Raw genomic sequence first — 20018 nt, 5'->3', positions numbered from 1 at the left:
GAATATAGTGCCATCATACCAACGGGTAAATAAAGACATTGACATGCCTAAAGTATTGAACTGAGTCATGGCTCGTCCCGGAGAACATACTCAACAATGGCTTGGTTAGGGCCTTTCCAGTGCCATTTCGCCCTCACGAACCATAAAACAACAGTGCCACCTAGAACGGTGCCAAAAACAGGCCCACAATAATTCATGTTCGACGCCGTGACCGGCAAATTATTTGGAAATGGCAGGAACACCATTACCCACACTGTGTATATGAGCGCCAAGATATTGATAGTTGGGCCGGCCCGACCCAAGTTCCATTCTCCGAGCTTGATACCGGTGGTTGATCGAGCATGTAGAATACAGCATAGTACGATGCAATAACTCAGGTACATAGCCATCGAAGATATTGATACGATAGCTCCAAGAGCCACATATGTAGCACTGCCGAGATTGAAAAGTGAGAGGGCCGTGGCGATGGAACACGTCAGTATAACTGCACGCATTGGCACCTGATGCTTCCCATCGACGTAGCCAAAGTACCGTGGTAGACCGCCATCACGAGCCCATGCCCATGTAAGACGGGATACCGAAGATACGAGAGCAACATTTGAAGATATTCCCATCAACACCATACAGCAGAGGATAGCGGTTGCTGCTTGGGGTCCAGCCGATGTGACGAGAATGGTGACCAAAGGACTTGATGAGTTAAGAAGTGTCTCGAGCGAGGGCATACATATCTGAACAGCGCAATTTGTCAGTGAGCTAGACTAGACATCTAGTATTTATACCTACCCCAAAAGTAATAATCATGATTAGACCAAGGCTGCAGTTCATTGCCAGTGACCAAAACATCGCTCTGGGAGCAGCTCGTCTCGGATTGAGTGTTTCTTCACCCATGTGTATAGATGCTTCGAAGCCTGGATATTAATTAGCAGGTCAAGTGGTGGGTTGCATTCTGAAGGTTATGGCTCACCAATGAAAAGAAAAATGTTAGATAACGCACCCAAGTGTGCAGATATGAAGTAGTTCTCCCACCCAGAAGAGATATTTGTGATCAGAAACACATCAACACTGTTTCGAGAAGACTTGTCCCAGAGAACAACGAAACATATAATGAACAAACAGACATTTAGAACTCCGTTTAGCAACTCAAACCACGGTACAAGTCGGAATCCGTACATATTCGCAGCTGCACAGAACACCAGCGTCGCCAGAATGACAACGGTCGTCCGCCATCCACCAGCTACGTAGTTCGGATGCGTAACATGGATCGCCCCTTCAAACAGAACCGTTGCACCATTGAAGCCACTCGCGAGAAGCGCAATATAGGCAAACCAAGTAGTCCAACCTTGGGCCCAGGTGAGGAAGAGTTTCATCGACTTGGGAGCAAAATGCTATTAGTAGCCCGAGTTAGTACCAAGCTGCGATATGCATGTCCATAAAAACGTACATAAGTCCAGTAATATTGGGCCCCAGCAATTGGCTGGATGGATGCCATCTCGGCGAGAGACGCAGCCTGTAAGAGCGAACCGATAGCAACTATGAGATAACTGAAAAACCATGTCGCAGGGCCTCCATTGGCAAGAGCAAAATACATGTTACTACTTGAAGCGTTAGCTGCCAACATATTTGCTGGTGGACTCCTGGACTCTGAGCAGGTGAGAAACTGTCTATTTAAGGGACTAATGACCTACTTGGCGGTGTTGTACCATGTTCCCAGATACACAATATTCAACGCAAACAGCTGCGTCGTGGAAAATAAGCGACGTGTTCTTGTTTGCTTCTCTACAAGTGTTACCGAGGAAGTCTGGTCGTCCCCAATTTGGACTGACTGATCCAAGACATCTGCGGAATTGAACTCGGGCTTATTGTCAAGGCTCATGTTCACGGTATTTCGGCACCAAGTTAGAGAATATGAACAAGAACTGATAATTAAAAGGTCACAATGTTATTCGGATCGACATAGATAATGTTGGGACTACGGCATCTTATTATCACGAAGAAGTAAACCCTGTGACGTAGAATTGCCCCTCATCCATACTTCATGCATCATGTGTCGCTGCAGCCACGATACGTAGATTACATGATGCATGCCACCCTAGTGCTTGGTAACAGAGGGGAAATGGATCCATTACAGATCTGCTCATTGGCAAGAGTACACATGTTTCTTCAGTTTCGCCCAATGATAGTTCACCCGGTACGTTGACACAACAGGGCTAGAGAACTCTACCACGGAAGCTGCAGCGCAGAATCGCACCCTCGGTCACCATCAAGTTCCAGCGGCAATCCACTAATTCATCATTTATTCACTTGGCAAAGTGGGACTGTCTGTTGCGGCCAATTAAGAAGGGTCCATAGCCTGTGGCCCCCGCAATGACTTGCCATGCTCACCGATGCTAGAGATATGAAAAGCAGCCAATCACAGAATGCTGCGAGGAGATTCAGACAAGGGCTATTCGCCAGAAATATAACATTTTTGTCACTCTAGACAAGTGTAGAGTCTTGAGAATTTGGCTGTAAAAGATAAATTGTACTACCAATATCTATGTGCAATCCGAACTACCCATGGGGTCTTAGCAACGGTCCTTATTAGGGCGCATTCATGTTTTCTTGAGTCCTATGTGCTCAGCCTCGGGATTTCTTCTGTGCAGTAAGGCTCGCTTAGTACCGTAGCCTGTGCGAAACTTTTGTGGCCCCATACGATGTCTGCATAGAGGATGAGGGGCAAAATTGGTGAGGAATTTTGTTCGCACGTAACTTCACCTGTTTCAAGCGAATCACGGGTCTTAGTGCTCTGTTCACGAAGAATATAATAGTTCGAAGACATATCATTCAGATCACCGAGCAGTATGCAAAGCACGAAGAGTAGAATTACCGGCTGCACAGTTCATAATACGAGAAAAAGCAGCAGCAAAGCCTTGCAAAGGCCAGATCTCTTGTTTTATGTGTTGTATTATCATATACACCGTAAACTGATGGAGAACTTTCAGAGATCTGGGAGACTAGTAAAGTACGCATTATCGAGACTAGTTTCTCGTACTTGGTTGTTCACTCGTCCTACGGTTTCGTATATAATGAGACACCCAGCATTGATTCAGAACCTTAAATCCCTTCTTCTCCTCTCGTACCCCGATTTCAGTCACTTGTCCAAGTAGAGGAACTGCTTGGTAAATCCCATTCTCTTTATCATTCAATCTTTCACACCAGACAAAGCTTACGGATAAAGCTAAGACAAAGGGACTCTAAACAGAAAGAAGGCAAGACCACGTGGGGCGAGGGGGATTCAGATATTCATCGATAAGCGCGATGAGCGTCTGACCTTTATGAAGCGCCCCTTTCTTGCCGCAACATCCACATCTCTCTTCGTGGGGCCATGGCCGTAGTCGTGATAATCCTCCCAATCCTGGTTTCTAGGATACACCTGGCTTGTCTTGTAGAGATTGATCGCGCCGCGCCCGCCACACATCTGACTATGGTTACCACCACAGACCATGTCGCACTGCATTGCACAACTGGGATCGCTCGCATCCTCAAGGTTGCCGGCCTTGGTATTGCCACACCAACACTCACGGCCATATTCAAGTCCTGCGTATTTGTATTTACCGTTGGTGCAGGCATCCAAACACTTTTGAACTGTCATGGTGTCCTCGGCTTTGACTTGGTTCGTTAGGGCACGACCCCATTGCGGCTCCATGTAGCAGCTATCGTAACTCCAGGAATTGTAGTTTTTCATTGAGCCAGGCCCTGCATAGTTCGTGTTGTTGAATACAGCCATGCGGCCGTAACCACCACAGCGTTGTTTGCTTATCGCTTTGTTGTTCTTGCAAGTCATATCGCATTGACTGGGGGTGCCTGGCAAGAGTGCTGGTGGGGCAATGTACTTGCCGCAGTAGCACTCTCGGCCGTACTCAACACCGGAGAGAGTGAAGAAGTTGTTGGTACAGTACTGAGAGCAGGCCTCAATGGTCATCGAATCGTCTGAGAAGGACGGCCCAGTGAGGACACGACCAGGTATTTCGATAGCACAGCCCATATACTTCAGTCCGTTGACATCCTGGCCAACAGTAGGAACGCCTTCCCAGTTTTCGGCATTTGCCGTCAACAGAAAGCTCACTGCGAGAATGGAGCTGATGAAACGCATGATGGTCGATTTTCGAAACAGTTGGGAGTTGCGCCTTATGATAAATTTTTTTTCTTCTGGAGTACCGACTGAAATACTCCTCTCCTCGGCTTATCAGATCATGGCGCCTTGAAGGTCGAAATGAAATGCCGTAGTACCACGCAATTATTACCCCCTTCATATAAGATGTTCGGTGGCAACTATCGTCAAAGAGAATCACAACAGCTGAGTTAGCATCTACCCCTTACCATTCGACAAAGCCTCACCCACCAATCATCTAGTTACTGCCAGGTTTACACAAAGGACGATAGCGGGCCGGCACATTCGGCAACCGGATCTGGTAATATCAATCTATCAAGTTATTAATGCCAACCCACTGTGACATAGTGACCTGTTAGTTGTTGTTGTTTGCTTAATGTTCACTCATTGAACGCCTTTGAGCTGCCTGTCAAGTCATACACAGATTTCACAATGATCTCCGTGACCAAATAGACCAACCGTTTGGTACCTAAGCTGGTTTAAAGAAGCTTTCACGTTTGAAGAGATATTTCAACGTATTATACAGTTCGTCTATGAGGCAAGCAGTATCAAGCAAGTATTATAGAGTGGGAGGTTTACCATGAATTTCACTACTACTTTAGGTTCGCTATATCACGACGCTCAACAGGGATTGACTCCACTTCATCACTATATGAGGGTTAGCGTGACATTTCCAACAGGGATCATATCGCCAAATTTTCTCATTCAGGAAGGTGACAACGAAGCTTTTCGGCTGACTGCCCGAGCTACTGCTGGAACAACTCAATTCTCCGCGTCATGAAGCACGCGATGCACAGGGTATGGGGAAGATAGGTGCGGTACTTTTGACAGCCATCTACGTAAACAGGAACCGCCTTAGACTAGGATACCCATTGAGGGACTTCCTGATGCCTGCGTATAAATACCGACTGTGGAGGCCGCCAAGTTAGCTTGGCGAACTTGAAGCTTGGCAAGTCAACCATCTGAAGCTTGACTATTATCTTAGGCCTTTTCACCATGTTATTCGGACAGTTTGTTGTCGCTCTTACCGGAGGCCTTGCCGTAGGCGCCTTGGCAAGTCCCCTTACCGGTTTGGGTCGTGATAGTCGCAAACGTGCTTTACCGGCTACCCATGGACTTCATGAGCGGCAGCAGGCGCACTGGTCGCGACAGTGGGCTAAGAAGGACAAGGCGCCTGCTCGAGCGCTGTTACCAATGCGAATCGGCCTTGTTCAACGGAACCTAGAGCTAGGGGCGCGCCATCTGAAGAGGATGTAAGAAGAGCACCGATCGTCTGTGCAATACCCATCATAACGTGGTTTTCTAGCTCCGACCCACGATCTCCAGACTACGGAAAACACATGTCGTCTGAAGAGGTCATAGAGATGTTCGCACCACCAAAGGCATCTGTAGAGGCAGTGCGAAAATGGCTGACCGACGCTGGAATCGCAGCTGAAAAGATCTCTCTTTCGGCCAACAAACAGTGGATTCAGTTTGATGCGCGTGTGGAGGATGTAGAGAAGCTCCTAGTCACTGACTACTTCGAGTATGAGCACAATGCTTCGGGCAGTAGAACAGTTGCTACCGAAGAGTATCATCTCCCTTTAGAGCTGCGTGAGCATGTTGACTATATCACTCCTGGTGTCAGGCTACGAGCAGATCCTGGCAAGCTGAAGAAGATGAAGCGTCGCCAGGAGCGAGAAGAAGTTGAAAGGCGCAGCACGCAACCCATGTACACCAACTTGGAGTTCTTCACAGACGACAATGGTGCTGCCACTAGCCTTCCCCCATTGAACTCAAGTGTTTGCGACACATATGTTAAGTCGGAGCACCCACATATGGGCCCCCCCTACATTTGGGCCCCCGGTAATTAATAGGTCTCAAAACTCAACACCACAACTCAACAATTATTATTAAATTAATTGACCTCTACCACGATACAGGATGCAATAGAACTAGTACTTTCACCGTCGCTTTCTTCATCTAAACTAGTCTCGACTTCACCGGCAGCGATTTGCGCTTTGTAGATGTCCTCGATATTGGCGAACTTGGAATTTGGGCTCAATTCTACCTTCTTCCTCTTCCTTGGTCTGACCGCCTCAAGCCTTGCCTCCAGAGCCTCGATTTGCCGTTAATTAATAGCTAATTAAATGTTCTTATCGTCGAATACCTTGTGAATCTTCCTAAAGAGTTAACGTTGTGTAGTCGTGTGGTGATGTATAGTGTTAAATTACCGTATTTAATCTACCAACTCTGAGGTCTTCTTGGGGGTCGACCACATGGCTTCAGAATCTACCATACACTATATAGGCCTCGAATTTACCGTATTTTGATGTCCCGGAGCTACCTGCGTGCCTCCAGGTGTTATGGGAGCTGAATTGACCAAATTGCGACTCATCAGAGGCTTGGTCACGCTAACGGGCCAAAGACCACTTATTTTCCAGCCACTCTTAATATTCTGGCCCGTCAAACCATCCAAACGGGCCCTACGGTAGTAGCTAAGAAAGTTACGCTTGCCGACTACCGTGTTATCTGTTAATTAATTGAAGTATCCGAGGTATTTGCGGTAAACCGTTTTCAAAGCACTAAATACGGCCAAATCGAGAGGTTAGAGGACGTGAGAAGTATATAGAGGTAAATATATAAACAAAATTCGATAGCTATAGTATTGATATATAAATTCTATGGCTGTATAGCTACCGTAACCATCTATAATTAGAAAACGGAAGTCTTTAGGGTTGTTAGGTGTTGTATTCGGGATAAAGACCTTCTATAACCATTCGACTACCGTAGGATTTGATATCCACCCATTATCAGTTACCGTGAAGTGCCAGTCCTTATAGTCCTTCAAATCGATAGGAAACCACTATTACTAAACCGATTTACCTTTAAAAATGATTAATAGAGGGAGGGCACGACCGTGGGTAGAGATATATTCGATAAAAAAAGTCTAAACTCGTAAACCAGGCTGTTTCTTTCGAATTGAGCGTTTCTAGGTATTACCGAGGACCAATCTATTAGTCCCTACACCTTCTAAGAGTCCTGCTTCGTCCATATTATAACGATTAGCTGGTTTAATAGTTTTAACTAACGGGACATAAAAATAATTAAACCACGGCCGAATTACCTCGACGGTAACACCATTAACACGCTTAAAATCAATGGGAATACTCCGTTGGGTCAATATATTAGGATTCCGGCGTAGGAAGCCTTGTAGCCAGCGTTTCCTAAGTGGTTGAGTGTCTCTTTGGGCGTGGAGGACACGCTCGGCAAATTCCCTGATTTGGGCGTGCGTTGGGGCAAGCCTTAGAGCGTCCTGGGCCAGTATCCACGTTAACAACCACTCTTCTTGACTTGGTAGAAGCCTCTACTGGTTCGCAAATGCTTCTAATCTTGGTTAGTGACCTCGTATTCGATTCTGAAGTGTCGATTTGGGAATACCGAATTCCCGGGAGGATTCCTTGATCCCTACCCCATTAGCTATGGCAGCGATGGCTTCCTAGAGGTCTTGTTTAGAATACGACTTCATAGCTAGTAAATTAATATATACACGAAGTTTGAAGAGATTTGAAGAAGGTTTGGTTGAACAGTGAGGTAAATTGTTGTATGGTAGGAAAATCGGGTGGTTGGTGAACAGGGGACCCAAATGCAGGGGGGGCCCATATGTGGGTGCTCCGACTTACCACTGCTTGCATCAGAGAGCAGTACGGTATTCCCAACAACACTCTCGCAACGCCTGGGAACGAGCTCGGCATCTTTGAGTCACTGGATGATCACTATAGTAGAGAAGACCTCGACAGTTTTTTCGCAGCGCTCTACCCGTATGTGCCCGAGGCAACGTATCCCGAGGGGAGGCTCATTGATGGTGCTATTGGTGCTGTTGAAGACGTTCCAGGATATACGCAGTCCGACGCAGGTGTTGAGTCAGACTTGGATTTTGAAGCCGCGTGGCCACTGATTTGGCCACAGAAGACAGTTCTATTCCAAACGGACGACGAATTTTATGAAATCAACCAAACCTCCGCAGACACGCCCTACCTCGGCTTCTACAACACCTTCTTTGACGCAATTGATGGGTCATATTGTACATACTCGGCGTTCAATCAGACTGGTGACTGCACTGAGCCTGACTGTCTTGATCCTGTGTATCCCGATCCCAACCCTGGTGGTTACACGGGCCAGTTGCAGTGCGGGCTTTATCAGCCTACGAATGTCATCTCTATCTCGTATGGTGGCGGAGAGTCTGATCTACCTGCTAACTATCTGAAACGCCAATGCAACGAGATTATGAAGCTTGGGTTGCAGGGCGTCACTGTCATCGAGTCATCTGGCGACTACGGTGTTGCGTCCTACCCAGGAGACTTTGGCTTGGAGAACGGCTGCGCTGGACCTGACGCGAAAGTCTTCTATCCATCCGCTGACGCGACGTGCCCGTATGTTTTAGCAATTGGTTCTACACAGTTCAACCATGTTAGTAACGGCAGCACCACTTACTACGAGTCGGCTACCGCACGATTCCCAAGTGGCGGCGGCTTCTCCAACTACTTTGACGCACCTGAGTGGCAGACAGACGCCATTTCCAGTTACTTTGATGAGGTCAGCCTCGGCTTCACTGGCTACGAAGATGCTGGCACGAACTTCAGTGACGTGGGCGACGGCGTCTACAGGATTGGTGGACGTGGGTACCCCGACGTATCTGCCATTGGTGACTTCTACGTGGTTTTCACCCAGGGCCAATGGGCCCGTGTTGGTGGCACATCGCTTTCAGCGCCAATATGGGCGGCGGTACTCACACTTGTTAACGAGCAACGCCTCGCGGCCGATAAAAGCACTGTCGGCTTCATTCAACCTACTTTGGTAAGATCGTTAAACTTTAACGACTGAGGGCTTACATACTAACTGTTTTGACAGTATTCCCACCCTGAGGTTTTCACAGATGTCACGAAGGGTTCTAACCCTGGGTGTAATTCAACCGGTTTCTTGGCAGCCAAGGGGTGGGATCCAGTTACAGGCCTTGGGTAAGTCGACACAAATAGTCATTTCCATCATATTGTTCAGTTACTGATAAAAAAAAAACAGAACGCCTATTTTCCCTAAGCTCGTTGATGTACTTTTAAGTTTGTGACACTTCCCCTTTCGATTCACGTGCAATGATTCTTCCTTTCAAGAGGATTCAGTTTCACATAATAGTTGACTCTTATATTAAACCCAGCAATCACGGTCCAAGTCTCAGTAGAAAATATCAATATAGTAAGATATACTCTTAGATCGCGAAATTCACTATGACGTATGGCATTCTAGTGGTAAACATGGTATCCTAGTGTCAAGCGTTCTTGTAAAAAGAGATAGTCTCTTTAATATAAAGTCGTCTAAAAGCTCAGGGTATGGAACTGAAAATGCAGGCTTTTATAATAACTATTAAGTTTAAAAATATATTACAATCACATAAGTGTCCTCTCCGAGGCTTATAACCATTTTATTACACAATCCTTTTTTTATTTAAATTAAAAACTTATAAGTAAAATAATTAAAATACTTATTAATCATTTAATTATTTCATTAATTAACGTTCCCTTATCGTTAGGTTGTTTGTGGAGTAAACATGTTGTCTCGTGATTAATCCTTTATATAGACCGCTTTACTCAGTATAAACAGTAACGGCCCGAGAAATCTATAAATTCGCGTATGACTCACTAAGGCTAGGCCATAAGTTAGGTGCGTTGCATATAAAGATATCGCGTGTTAAGAACCCGCAACCCTACTTAACTACTTCTACTAGGTTGCTTTTAATTAATCAGATAACAAGCTTCATTATATAAAACGAGGGTATATAATTAAACCGAATTAACTTTGCGCTTAGATGTTTGAGGCAATCGAGACAGATCTGTTGTCTTAAGACAGCGATCACAGGTCTGTTACTTCTGGAAGAAATCAAAATGGGATAGAGGAGTGGGCTGCAAAGTTTGACCGCCGCAAGAGCTCCTTTATGTTTGACGTTGCCACGCTTTTATCACACTTGAAGGACGTCAAAGGAGGCTGGATCCCAAAAAAGCCAAGTGACTCAAATATCTTGGCCAAAAGTTGTTGGGGCTTGGGTACTTCTTTACATGGTAAGAAGTCGCGCTACAAGGCCGCATCCCGAGCGGCGCAGACGGATATGAGTGTAGGAGATGAAAGGGGTAGGGTGACTAGAATCTTTCTATGATCTTTTATGTCTGACTTCGTTTGAGAAACTCTGCTGCTGAATTTGAGATACTAATAATACTTTTCTGACTGGACTGGCGCGCAAAGAACACTAATTCCTAAGAGGGACAGAATACCAGTCCAGGCAACCTTCGTCGACGTGAGATGGGCAACTAGGAGCGACTTGTCCTAGGAATCACTTACGGTCTCATCAAGTGCCGTAGAACTTGGCCAACTTGTGAAGAAATTCTGTAGGAATGGGTAAGGTAGGAGCAGTCCTAAAACTTATAGGAAGACATTTGCCACCACCTCCACGCATTCAAACAAACAGTGGAGGGAGAAACATGGTTTATTGCAAGCAATCCACCTGTGCCAGACGTACAGACTATCTATGAGGTTGAACCAGGTCGTAAGGCATAACTATCCCATTATTGACCTGTCATCACACTTCTGTCCCCATCGACCCAGATGATATGGATTTTCCAGTTCTCGATTTTCCACAAACTCGAGGATTCTTCCTTGATTACATCACATAAATACATACAACCGCTTGTAAACTTGTTCCCAGGCTCGTACCCCTTGCCTTTACGAACGTGCTGCGCGAGAGCGGAGCACGATACCTGAGCCGTAGTAGCGCTCGCGCTCGCTAGATTCACCCTGATATTGGAGAGAAAATGGGTTGTGTCTATTCCAAACGCCACGCGGTCGAACACGCTTGCCTTGAGCGCCGCAATACCGCTAGTAGGTGGGCTGCCCGGCATCTCGGCCGTTATATCATCGGTAACGGCACTGCGTAATAGCTCCTCATCGCCGTGGTCGAACGCCAGCACGGCCCGGTATAGGGCGTCAGCGATGGCTTCGTGGTTGCTGAGACTGGGCAGACTCGCCGGGAGAGCAGAAAACGACATTTGGAATTTTAATAGAGTATAAGGAAGAAATCGGGGTAAATTGCAGCCTTGTCTCGGTCAGGTTTGAATGTCAAGTTGAAGCGGTGATCAGTTGTCTTACTTAGGACATACAACTACATGGGCTACATGGCTTGCTGGCTTGGCAACAGTAACGAGTTTTATACTTCCTAGTGACATGAGCAGTCCACTAAAGCCGAAGCCGAAGTTAGAGTCCGTAAGTCTTTTTTCATCGGGGCTATCCATTCGCAAGGCATCTTATTATGCCTTTTCTCCTGGCATAGCAATAGTCACTTCGATTACCATACAGTTTCGTTAAGGGAGGCATGTATTATCGTACACGTCATCCGGAGGCCGGTCATGACTCGATCCGCTAACCCCTATCTCCGCCGACGGTGTCTCGGCCGAAGGTGGGGCAATTGTTAGAGTTATTTAACAACCGAGGTAGGTATTCAGTACAAGGATACCGTTAAAACTCAGAAGATTCGCACAATAGATCGCGGACCATGTACCGCAAGTTGTCTAATCAAATGAAGAAACTTCTTACTATCCCTAAAATGGTCTCTATTTTCCTCGCTATCACCGGCCTTCCCATATAATAAAGACTGGTCAGTACTTTTTACTTCTATGTCTGGGAGCTGGTCCGTAAGCCATTGTGCGAGTCTTCCGAGTTTTAACGATAACATGTTGTGTTCCTTTATCTCCGAGGATGGTCGCTGAGTATTGGATTTAGACTTTAGACTAACAGTACAAACTTGTACCTGCTACCCACTACGCTTTAATTGCAACAGCAATTACTTCGGTGATAGTATGTGCACAATTACGATACTGAAAAAGACGTATCCTGGGCGATGGCTGGTAACACAGGATGAAGGAGAGAGGTATATAGACGTAATAAGTAATGCATGTCACATACCCTATAGCGCCCGCCAAACCTCACGCTCATACCAAAATCCCACCTGCAGGTGCAATGGACTTGCGTCCATAAGATATTAAAGTAGATTATTAAACGGTTGGGTAGTTCCTTCACCACCAGGGTGATACATCTGTCCACGCATGGTAGCCTTCGGATGACGCTCCTAGTGTCTATATAACAGTCAACAAGAATGTATCTGTAGCGTAAACAGCTAACCGAGCGCATGATATGGAAGATACAGACTTGTCACTTGGGCCTTGGTGTCTAAATACGGACCTACGGCTGGCTGCCTTTTTAAGAAACCTGAGCCAATTGAGCAAAGTAGCACACATTTCTACGAATTTTGTAGAGAATTCGTGAACTAAGCAATACTACTAAATAGGTCATGCTGTTTTACCACCCTTCTTTTCCTTTTTTTCTTTTCTTCTCTCTTTTCCCCCTTTTTCTACTATGTTCCGCACGTGATCATAGCTCGGATGCAACCGCCATCATCATCTATGAGCGTGTCTGTGGAGGACATCAACTCCGTTTCATTCTGCAAGCGCCAACGATCACCTCATATGCTGCAAGCTTGTCACTCGGCGTACCACTAGATTGAGTCGACGCGGAGGTTTCCACTATTCCGAGTTTTTCATCCTCAATGCTATGGTTCAATCATAACACCAATTCCCGTAGGTTTCAGACTTCTGGGAGTTCAGATTGCGACTCATGTGGGGCCAGCCAGGCGCTGATTAATTGGGGAGCCTTCTCTTCTCCCCACCAGCCTTTTCTCCCAAACTGTGCCTCTGTTTTACTTCCTGACCCCTGTCCCACAACTGCAGTCTCCCGGAACCGAATTAAATAACGACCAAAAGGATGATCTTAATACTCCGCAGATCTGTCACTACCTTCTCTTTGCAGTAGTATCTCAATACCGTATCCGCCAATTTCTTCTCCAGAGTCGCCTCATATCGTGCAGTCATTTCGCAAACTCCACTGCCTCGGATACCGAGTCCTTCAAAAAATGGCAGCACAGACGGTGACTGAGTTGCAAACTTTGGAACCTGCTACATCATCAGTCGGAACTCAATTCCGGAATCACTCTGGAACATCAGCCGAGATACAGCTGTCCGTAGCCGGAACCAATGCATGTGCAGCATCTGAGGAGGAGCATTATGTGGCGGCAGCGGCAGTAGCGACACCTGTCGTTTCTAGAAGCCGGACGGCTCTTGTGATTCTTCAGGTTTGCGGCCAGTCCTTCTTCAGCAGCTACTGTAATGGTATCATCGTGATCGCTCTGCCCGCTATCCAGGCGGAGCTGGGCTTGGACGAGAGTCTGCTCGTCTGGCCCAGTTCCAGTTACTTCCTTGCTGCAGGGTCGTGTCTCTTGTTAGCCGGCTCCGTGGCCGATGTCTCTGGCAACAAACGAGTCAATCTCACCGGATCATTCCTTAGCGCCATATTTACAAGTGCTTGTGGGTTGGCTCGCACTGGTGGCCAGATTATCGCTTTCCGTGCCCTCCAAGGACTGGCGTATGCCGTTGTCACACCTTCGTCCGTCTCTATCGTCTCTAAGAGCTTAGATGAAGGGAAACCTCGCAATATTGGCTTTGCCTGTATGGGCTTTTCCCAACCTATTGGCTTCTGTTTTGGTCTCATCTTAGGAGGGGTCTTTACTGATACCTTGGGCTGGCGGCCGGCCTTTTACCTCGCGGCAGCAGCTACAGGTGCCTTGTTTCTAGCGAGTATCTGGGCTTTACCGCGAGATCCTCGGTTAGAGCCTGGTCTGCCGGTATGGAAGAAACTCGCTCGGGATATCGACTGCATAGGAATCGTCGTATCGAGCACGGGGCTGGCTTCTATATCCTATGTTTTGGCGTAAGTAGTACACAATTATTGACTATATCACGCTACAACTTTCTTTTATTGCGTATACCTACACGCAATTACGGAGGGGACATTGACGAGGTATTTGCAGATCACTATCAGCCGACATTCATAACATCCGTTCAGTCGCTAGTATCGTCCTGCTTGCTATTAGCGCCCTCTCGGTTCCATCCTTCATCGGCTGGATGCACTACCGGAAGAAGAAGAATCGCACCTCGCTAATTCCAAACTCGTTATGGCGCAGCCATGTATTTACCAGTTGCTGCATTATGGTGCTTCTTACTAATGGGCTGACCAACTGCATGGAGCTGTATAGTAGTCTGTTGTGAGTGTTTCTTCTTCATTCCACTGCTGTACCATTTATCTCATGAGGGCAATTGGGCAAGCTCCTTTACTCATACCTTTTGCTGCTCGTAGCTTCCAACAGGTCCAAGGATCTTCGGCTATTCAGGCTTCACTCCAAGTTGTGCCCTCTCTCGTCGCTGGTGCATTGATCAGTATTGCAACGGGCATCTTCGTGCACCGTATGCCTGTCATATGGATGCTGTCAATCGGGTCCGTGATGAGTACTGTTGCGCCACTCCTCATGGGCTTGGTCCGTATTGACCAGTTATACTGGGGGAATGCCTTTTTCGCACAGGTACGTAGGCTGTAATTCTTGCAAACATACCTTCGGGAGATACCACACTTTTCAGGTCTATGAGTTACTAATGATGTATCTCGTCTTATAGATCCTTACTCCTATTAGCTGTGACCTGCTATTCACCATCGGCCTCCTGATTATTTCAAATGTGTTTCCTCCGCATATGCAGGCTCTTAGCGGAGCCGTGTTCAATACATGCGCCCAGCTTGGGAGTGCAATTGGGTTAAGCGTTACTCAGGTTATTGCCGCGTCGGTAACCAATGCTTTGCCTAATAAGTCCTCGCCTGACTCTTTAATGAGGGGTTATAGGACCGCATTTTGGACCATGTTCGGATGGATGGCCTTTGCCTGTTTAGTGTGTATCACGGGAATGCGTCGGGTCGGTGTCATTGGTCTGAAGCGGGATTGAAAGACAGATTCTCGACGAAGAGCACCTTCCGGCTCACGCTGTCACCCTCTCGTTTCTAATAGCAGAGCCAAAAGGGTAGTGCTTGTACGCAAGGAGTATGACGGTAAACCGTGTTCTATGAGCCGCAAGTGTACAACCCGAATCCCCGGATGCAAGCCAACCTCGAGAAACTGCGCGACATGGAGCGTTACTACAATTTTGGGCATGGAGCTCGCGTTTGCTTAGGGAAGGCACTTGATAAGGTTGATTCTAGCTCCAGGTTGCGTATCTCCTGTTAACATTTCATATATCCGAGGACCCGGCTTCTTTCACCAACTCAAAGACCATGGAGCAGCTGGGCACGCAAGACGCGTTGCCTGGAGGACTTTGTTGCAACTTGAAGGTGGAAAGCATAGCCTAGGTTGTGGCGCGAGGAGAAATCAAGTTGACTTTCATGCAAGAGCTTGGCAGGTGATAGTGTTGAAGACCATAGCGAGTAAATATCGCCTTCATTCAAGAACATACCAAATGCAAGATGTTCAGTATACCAATGATTAGTCATCGTTGTAATTCCCCACTCAAGGACATCGATCAGTGAAAGGATTTATATTTTTGCGAGCTTCAGCATGTGTTGAGTGCTCCACCCAGCCAATCAGGTCGTCCTTCAGCCGATCATGGAGACGCGGGGACACTGCGTGTTTTACTTAACCCTTCTTGTCTTTGAGGGGCCAATGATCACAACGTAATATCGCTTCACCCCACGCGCATATTAGTTGGAAATATATGAGATTCTTTCCCGTCCAGCCGTCTGTTGAAGTTGTACCGGTGGAGTCCATTGCTTCAATGTGCCATGGCGCATGCAACTAGCTTATTATCACCTGACGCAACTCCATGCGGAGTGTGCCGATATCCAGACTGGACAAGCGATGATCGCGAAAACGAGGAATTCGAGATCGGGTGCGATAACTATGCCACGTTACTCTCATCATCGGAATCCGGATGCGTGGGGTGCCGGATTCTAGTTGAGGGATGGAGCTACGCCACAAAAGGGGTAGACCAGACCGGAGACCAGAGCATATATTTCAATCAACGACGAGGTCATCTGTATTTACACGTCTTCCCGGACAATAGGACGGTCATCGATGTCGACATTTTCACGCTTCCTCTTACGCCTCGATTCAAGCATGTACGTCAAGGGAGCCTAATTCCACACACAACTAAGTTGAAGGATAACCTGGGAACCATTCGCCAATGGCTAAGCCGATGCGAACGGGGTCATAAAGCTTGTCACGCGCGCGGCAATGAATCTCCTAAGCGCGTATTAGATATTGGTGCCAGCCCGTTGACAATGGTTCGTCTTGTTGAGTACTCAGCTCTTTCGGGGACGTCCTTGTCGAGACCGCAATATGCATGCCTGAGTCATTGTTGGGGCAAGACGCGTTCCAAGCGCATCACCACTAAAGAAACGTTGGAAGCGAATAGCACGGGCATTACGCTATCAGAGCTTCCACAAACGTTCAAGGACGCCATTGAGGTTGCACGTGCACTACACGTGAGGTATCTATGGATTGACTCGATGTGTATCGTCCAGGATGATAAAATCGACTGGGAGCATCATGTCAAGATCATGGCGGGAATCTACGCGAATGCGTATATCACACTGGCAGCCGGTGCCAGCTCTGACGACGATGGAGGCTTCTTTCGGGAGAGTCCTCCCAGGTTTAGTAAGCCGCACTCTTTCAAGATCGCAGATTCGAACTGTGAATATGAGATATTTCTGCGGATACGCTTGCCGCATCCTGATGAAGAGGACTGGCCCGGCGGTCCAGTCATGCCCCTTATGACTCGTGGATGGGTGTTCCAGGAGAGGCTGCTCTCCAGACGTTTCCTATGCTTTGCCGTGAACGAAATCATGTGGGAATGCCTCGATGATGTTGCATGTTCTTGCTCAACGAGTCAGCATGGCTTCAACGCCAGATTCACTCATGAATTGCCGGCCTTACTGAACTGCGCCGCAACGAAGTACTTCTTCGCACATCTGTCAACGCTACATGACAATAAGCTGTTCAGTTTCTGGCGTGATATGGTCGAGGCCTATAGCCAGAGACAGATTAGCTTCCCGTCTGACAAGCTACCGGCGCTCGATGGTATACGCCAGGTCATAGGCCGCGCCATCACCGGTCGAGGGATCAGTGACACTTATCTCTTCGGGAGTTGGGCGGAGTCACTGGCAGATGACTTGTTGTGGTCGAACGATTGGTACGACAGGACGGCTGGTTATCGCCAATGTGAAGCACCATCTTGGTCCTGGATCTCAGCCGCCGAAGGAAGCGTTTCCTGGTCCAGTAATACTGAATTAATCGACCGGAGATGGAAGCTGAAGAAAATCCCAAACGTCGACCAAGGTGTGGAAAGCTATGGCGGCGTAATGATTCATGGCAACCTGGCTGTTGTTTCGCTTCGCAAGGTTGAAGATGAAATGGAAAAAACACATCCTGGGTTCCGCTCCTGTAATGTATACAAGCAATTAAGACCCGCTGACGTTACAAATCCCGGGTCGACGTCTTTAGCAGGGCCATTGACCACGAACAAGCCACCCCAATTGCAAATCAACATCATCGATGATCCAGAAAATCCAGACAATCTTGGAAATATTTGGACTGACTACCAATTTTGGAAGGATGAGAGTCAACTATGGAGTGTCTTGGAAGAATCGTACTTTATGCCGTTTGGGATAGAGAACCAGACTCCTCAATTCGAAGAAACACCCAGTTCATACTGCTGGGTAGGTGGTGTTCTATTGCGTAATTTGGAAAGGGACCTTGACGGCTGCAAGACATTTGAACGCTTAGGGTGGCTGAGGTACTATATCGACAAACCGAAGGAAGAATACGAGCCCTCAGGGTCTTATCAAGACGTTTGGATAATGTGAATTCACCCACACGGTTCATATATGATGCTACAACTATTAACATTCCTGTATGAATTGCACAAATGATGGTTTAGTATCAAAATCTCGACCCAAAACTAATATATACTCTCTCTGGCAATATGCTCTCTCAAAGATCAACGATAAACCGGCGGAGGGGGGGCCACACCGGACTCTTGGTAAGGTCCTGGCCCGTAACCTCCCTGAGTTGGCGGCGGATAGTGACCTCCCTGCTGCACCATTGGCTGTTCAGCTTGACTCCTTCTTCCTCCACCGAAGCGAGAGAAGAGTCCGCCGTTCCCGGTTTCGACGTAGCCGGCCTCTCTTCGCTTTCTCCTGCGCGCCCGTACGCAACACAGACAACACAACAGCGCCCAGAACAGTACGAAGACTATCACACCAATGACAATTCCGGCCACCGCACCGCCTCCTATCCTGCGGACTTGCGATGGGCCTCTGTAGCCACTATACACTTGGCGGGGCAAAATCTGGGAACATTAGTATACGATCTAAGGACAATAAGGGTGTGTGAAATACCATATTGCGCTCTCGTGGAGTAAAATAGAATATTATTCTTAAGTCAAACTGCTTCAAAATGTAGATGCGGCAGATACAATAGATTTATGCAGGATTTCACGGTGGAATGCAAGATTAAACCAAACCATACTTGGCAGCCAAGGGGAGGAACATGCCCTTTAAGAGAAAACATCCCACCATCAACAGAGCCTCAGCCTCGAACGAGCCAAGAACAGCTTCTAGGCATTCCTTGAGAGCATGTGCTGATTGGCTGTGCAGCACGTGTGGGTGTTGGCACTCGGCACAAGATTGCCGGCCCGTGGGACTAATTGCTAGACTGTCCAATCAGCAACGAGCATCGCGTCCAAGATGACACAATACGTCGCTATTGAGCTCGACCATCTCGATTAACCTGGCACGGTTATCTTGGCATCAGGTGTTGAACACATAGTTTATCAACGAACAACCGTTTTTGCGGATATCCGGCTTGTGCGATGACGGCGGCGTTGGACGCGCCATTTCCATATCAAATACATGTGGCCCGGTGGTTATGTCAGTGTGGCCTGCAGCCAACTAACGGCTAGTCTGCAGTCAAACTTAATGAGTCCGAACCTGCGTCATACTTTGAGGTACGCAGCAATGCAGCAGGACTGCAGCGTTGAACCGTGCCTGACTCACTGTCCATCTACCTGGTGCTGTCAGCGCATAGCAGCATGCGAAGTAATGCCATCCCGATTACTAGCTCACACCAGAACCAGGTGAGGTCGAATCTCTGCGCCATGATTGGACGGTCTGTAGTCAATGACGGCGCGCATCCGACAACATGAGGTCTGAAGCTTTGATGGACCTCAAAACCTGGCGAGCCTGGCAGGTATGGCAAACTGAGTGACGTTTCTTAGACTCAGCCATTGCAGAAAACGGGCAGGATGGACCCAAAGCCTAAGTCAATCGGCCATGCGCACGCACTTCGATTCCACTAGCCATATGGAATGCTGGTTCAAGAACGTGATTCAGGTAAGCTTGCATCTTGCCCCTGAAGCCATCTAGGCTTAACTCAATCCACCATGCGAAACTTGATTCCTCTCATGCCACAGTAAAAGAGCAGAAAGCTTAACGCAGTACTTCCCCACATAACGCTTAACGACAGTGTTTCTAGCCTGCTAGCCTGGGTGAGACAATTGCCGGTTTCTTAATCAGCTAAGTCGAATGAATACTATGCAGTCGAATGCGGCCGCTCGGGGGCTCGCCCTTCATGGTCTCCAGATCGAAAAGGCTTTGGAAGGGCCGAACCTCTCTTGTTGGTTCATGATGTAGGAGGTATGTGTCTTCGCAAATAAATGCATCCTTGCCGGCTGCAAGTGCCATGCGATCTATAAGCAGACATCGGCAAAGGTAAATGCGGCAGTGATGATGGCGGTGGACTGCCATGGCCGGGTTCGTCTTCATCATCGACACATGGCTGCAGTGTACAGAAATTGTTGCATAGAACTCTTTTCAGATTGGTTGCGATTACTCCCAATCGTATACATCATGGCCGCACTCT

At 47.5% G+C, this 20018-nt stretch overlaps 7 protein-coding genes across 7 annotated transcripts; 4 read left to right on the top strand and 3 right to left on the bottom strand.

The window, feature by feature from the left end:
- Positions 1-65: 65 nt before the first annotated feature.
- Positions 66-1873, bottom strand: JN550_005465 (uncharacterized protein; the record flags this gene model as incomplete). The annotated part of the gene is made up of 5 exons (XM_049317095.1): positions 66-728; positions 784-908; positions 995-1385; positions 1442-1592; positions 1686-1873. The coding sequence occupies 5 exons, from the start codon at positions 1871-1873 to the stop codon at positions 66-68; spliced, it is 1518 nt and encodes a 505-aa protein (XP_049172478.1).
- A 1401-nt stretch (positions 1874-3274) lies between these two features.
- On the bottom strand, positions 3275-4132 carry JN550_005464 (uncharacterized protein; the record flags this gene model as incomplete). The annotated part of the gene is made up of 1 exon (XM_049317094.1): positions 3275-4132. The coding sequence occupies one exon, from the start codon at positions 4130-4132 to the stop codon at positions 3275-3277; it is 858 nt and encodes a 285-aa protein (XP_049172477.1).
- A 1014-nt stretch (positions 4133-5146) lies between these two features.
- JN550_005463 (uncharacterized protein) lies at positions 5147-6003 on the top strand (the record flags this gene model as incomplete). Its single annotated transcript, XM_049317093.1, has 2 exons — positions 5147-5403; positions 5457-6003. 2 exons carry the CDS (start codon positions 5147-5149, stop codon positions 6001-6003), a joined length of 804 nt encoding a protein of 267 aa, XP_049172476.1.
- A 1789-nt stretch (positions 6004-7792) lies between these two features.
- On the top strand, positions 7793-9254 carry JN550_005462 (uncharacterized protein; the record flags this gene model as incomplete). Its single annotated transcript, XM_049317091.1, has 3 exons — positions 7793-8986; positions 9041-9147; positions 9209-9254. 3 exons carry the CDS (start codon positions 7793-7795, stop codon positions 9252-9254), a joined length of 1347 nt encoding a protein of 448 aa, XP_049172475.1.
- Positions 9255-10740: 1486 nt separating this feature from the next.
- JN550_005461 (uncharacterized protein) lies at positions 10741-11220 on the bottom strand (the record flags this gene model as incomplete). The annotated part of the gene is made up of 1 exon (XM_049317090.1): positions 10741-11220. The coding sequence occupies one exon, from the start codon at positions 11218-11220 to the stop codon at positions 10741-10743; it is 480 nt and encodes a 159-aa protein (XP_049172474.1).
- Positions 11221-13136: 1916 nt separating this feature from the next.
- On the top strand, positions 13137-15051 carry JN550_005460 (uncharacterized protein; the record flags this gene model as incomplete). Its single annotated transcript, XM_049317089.1, has 4 exons — positions 13137-13990; positions 14091-14324; positions 14417-14639; positions 14731-15051. 4 exons carry the CDS (start codon positions 13137-13139, stop codon positions 15049-15051), a joined length of 1632 nt encoding a protein of 543 aa, XP_049172473.1.
- A 1327-nt stretch (positions 15052-16378) lies between these two features.
- JN550_005459 (uncharacterized protein) lies at positions 16379-17962 on the top strand (the record flags this gene model as incomplete). Its single annotated transcript, XM_049317088.1, has 1 exon — positions 16379-17962. The coding sequence occupies one exon, from the start codon at positions 16379-16381 to the stop codon at positions 17960-17962; it is 1584 nt and encodes a 527-aa protein (XP_049172472.1).
- Between the last annotated feature and the right edge of the window lie 2056 nt (positions 17963-20018).

Source organism: Neoarthrinium moseri (genome assembly GCF_022829205.1).
Source record: "Neoarthrinium moseri strain CBS 164.80 chromosome Unknown scaffold17_Wmoseri_CBS_16480, whole genome shotgun sequence".
In the NCBI taxonomy this organism is placed as follows: Eukaryota; Fungi; Ascomycota; class Sordariomycetes; order Amphisphaeriales; family Apiosporaceae; genus Neoarthrinium; species Neoarthrinium moseri.
This window is presented reverse-complemented; position numbering and strand designations above follow the sequence as displayed.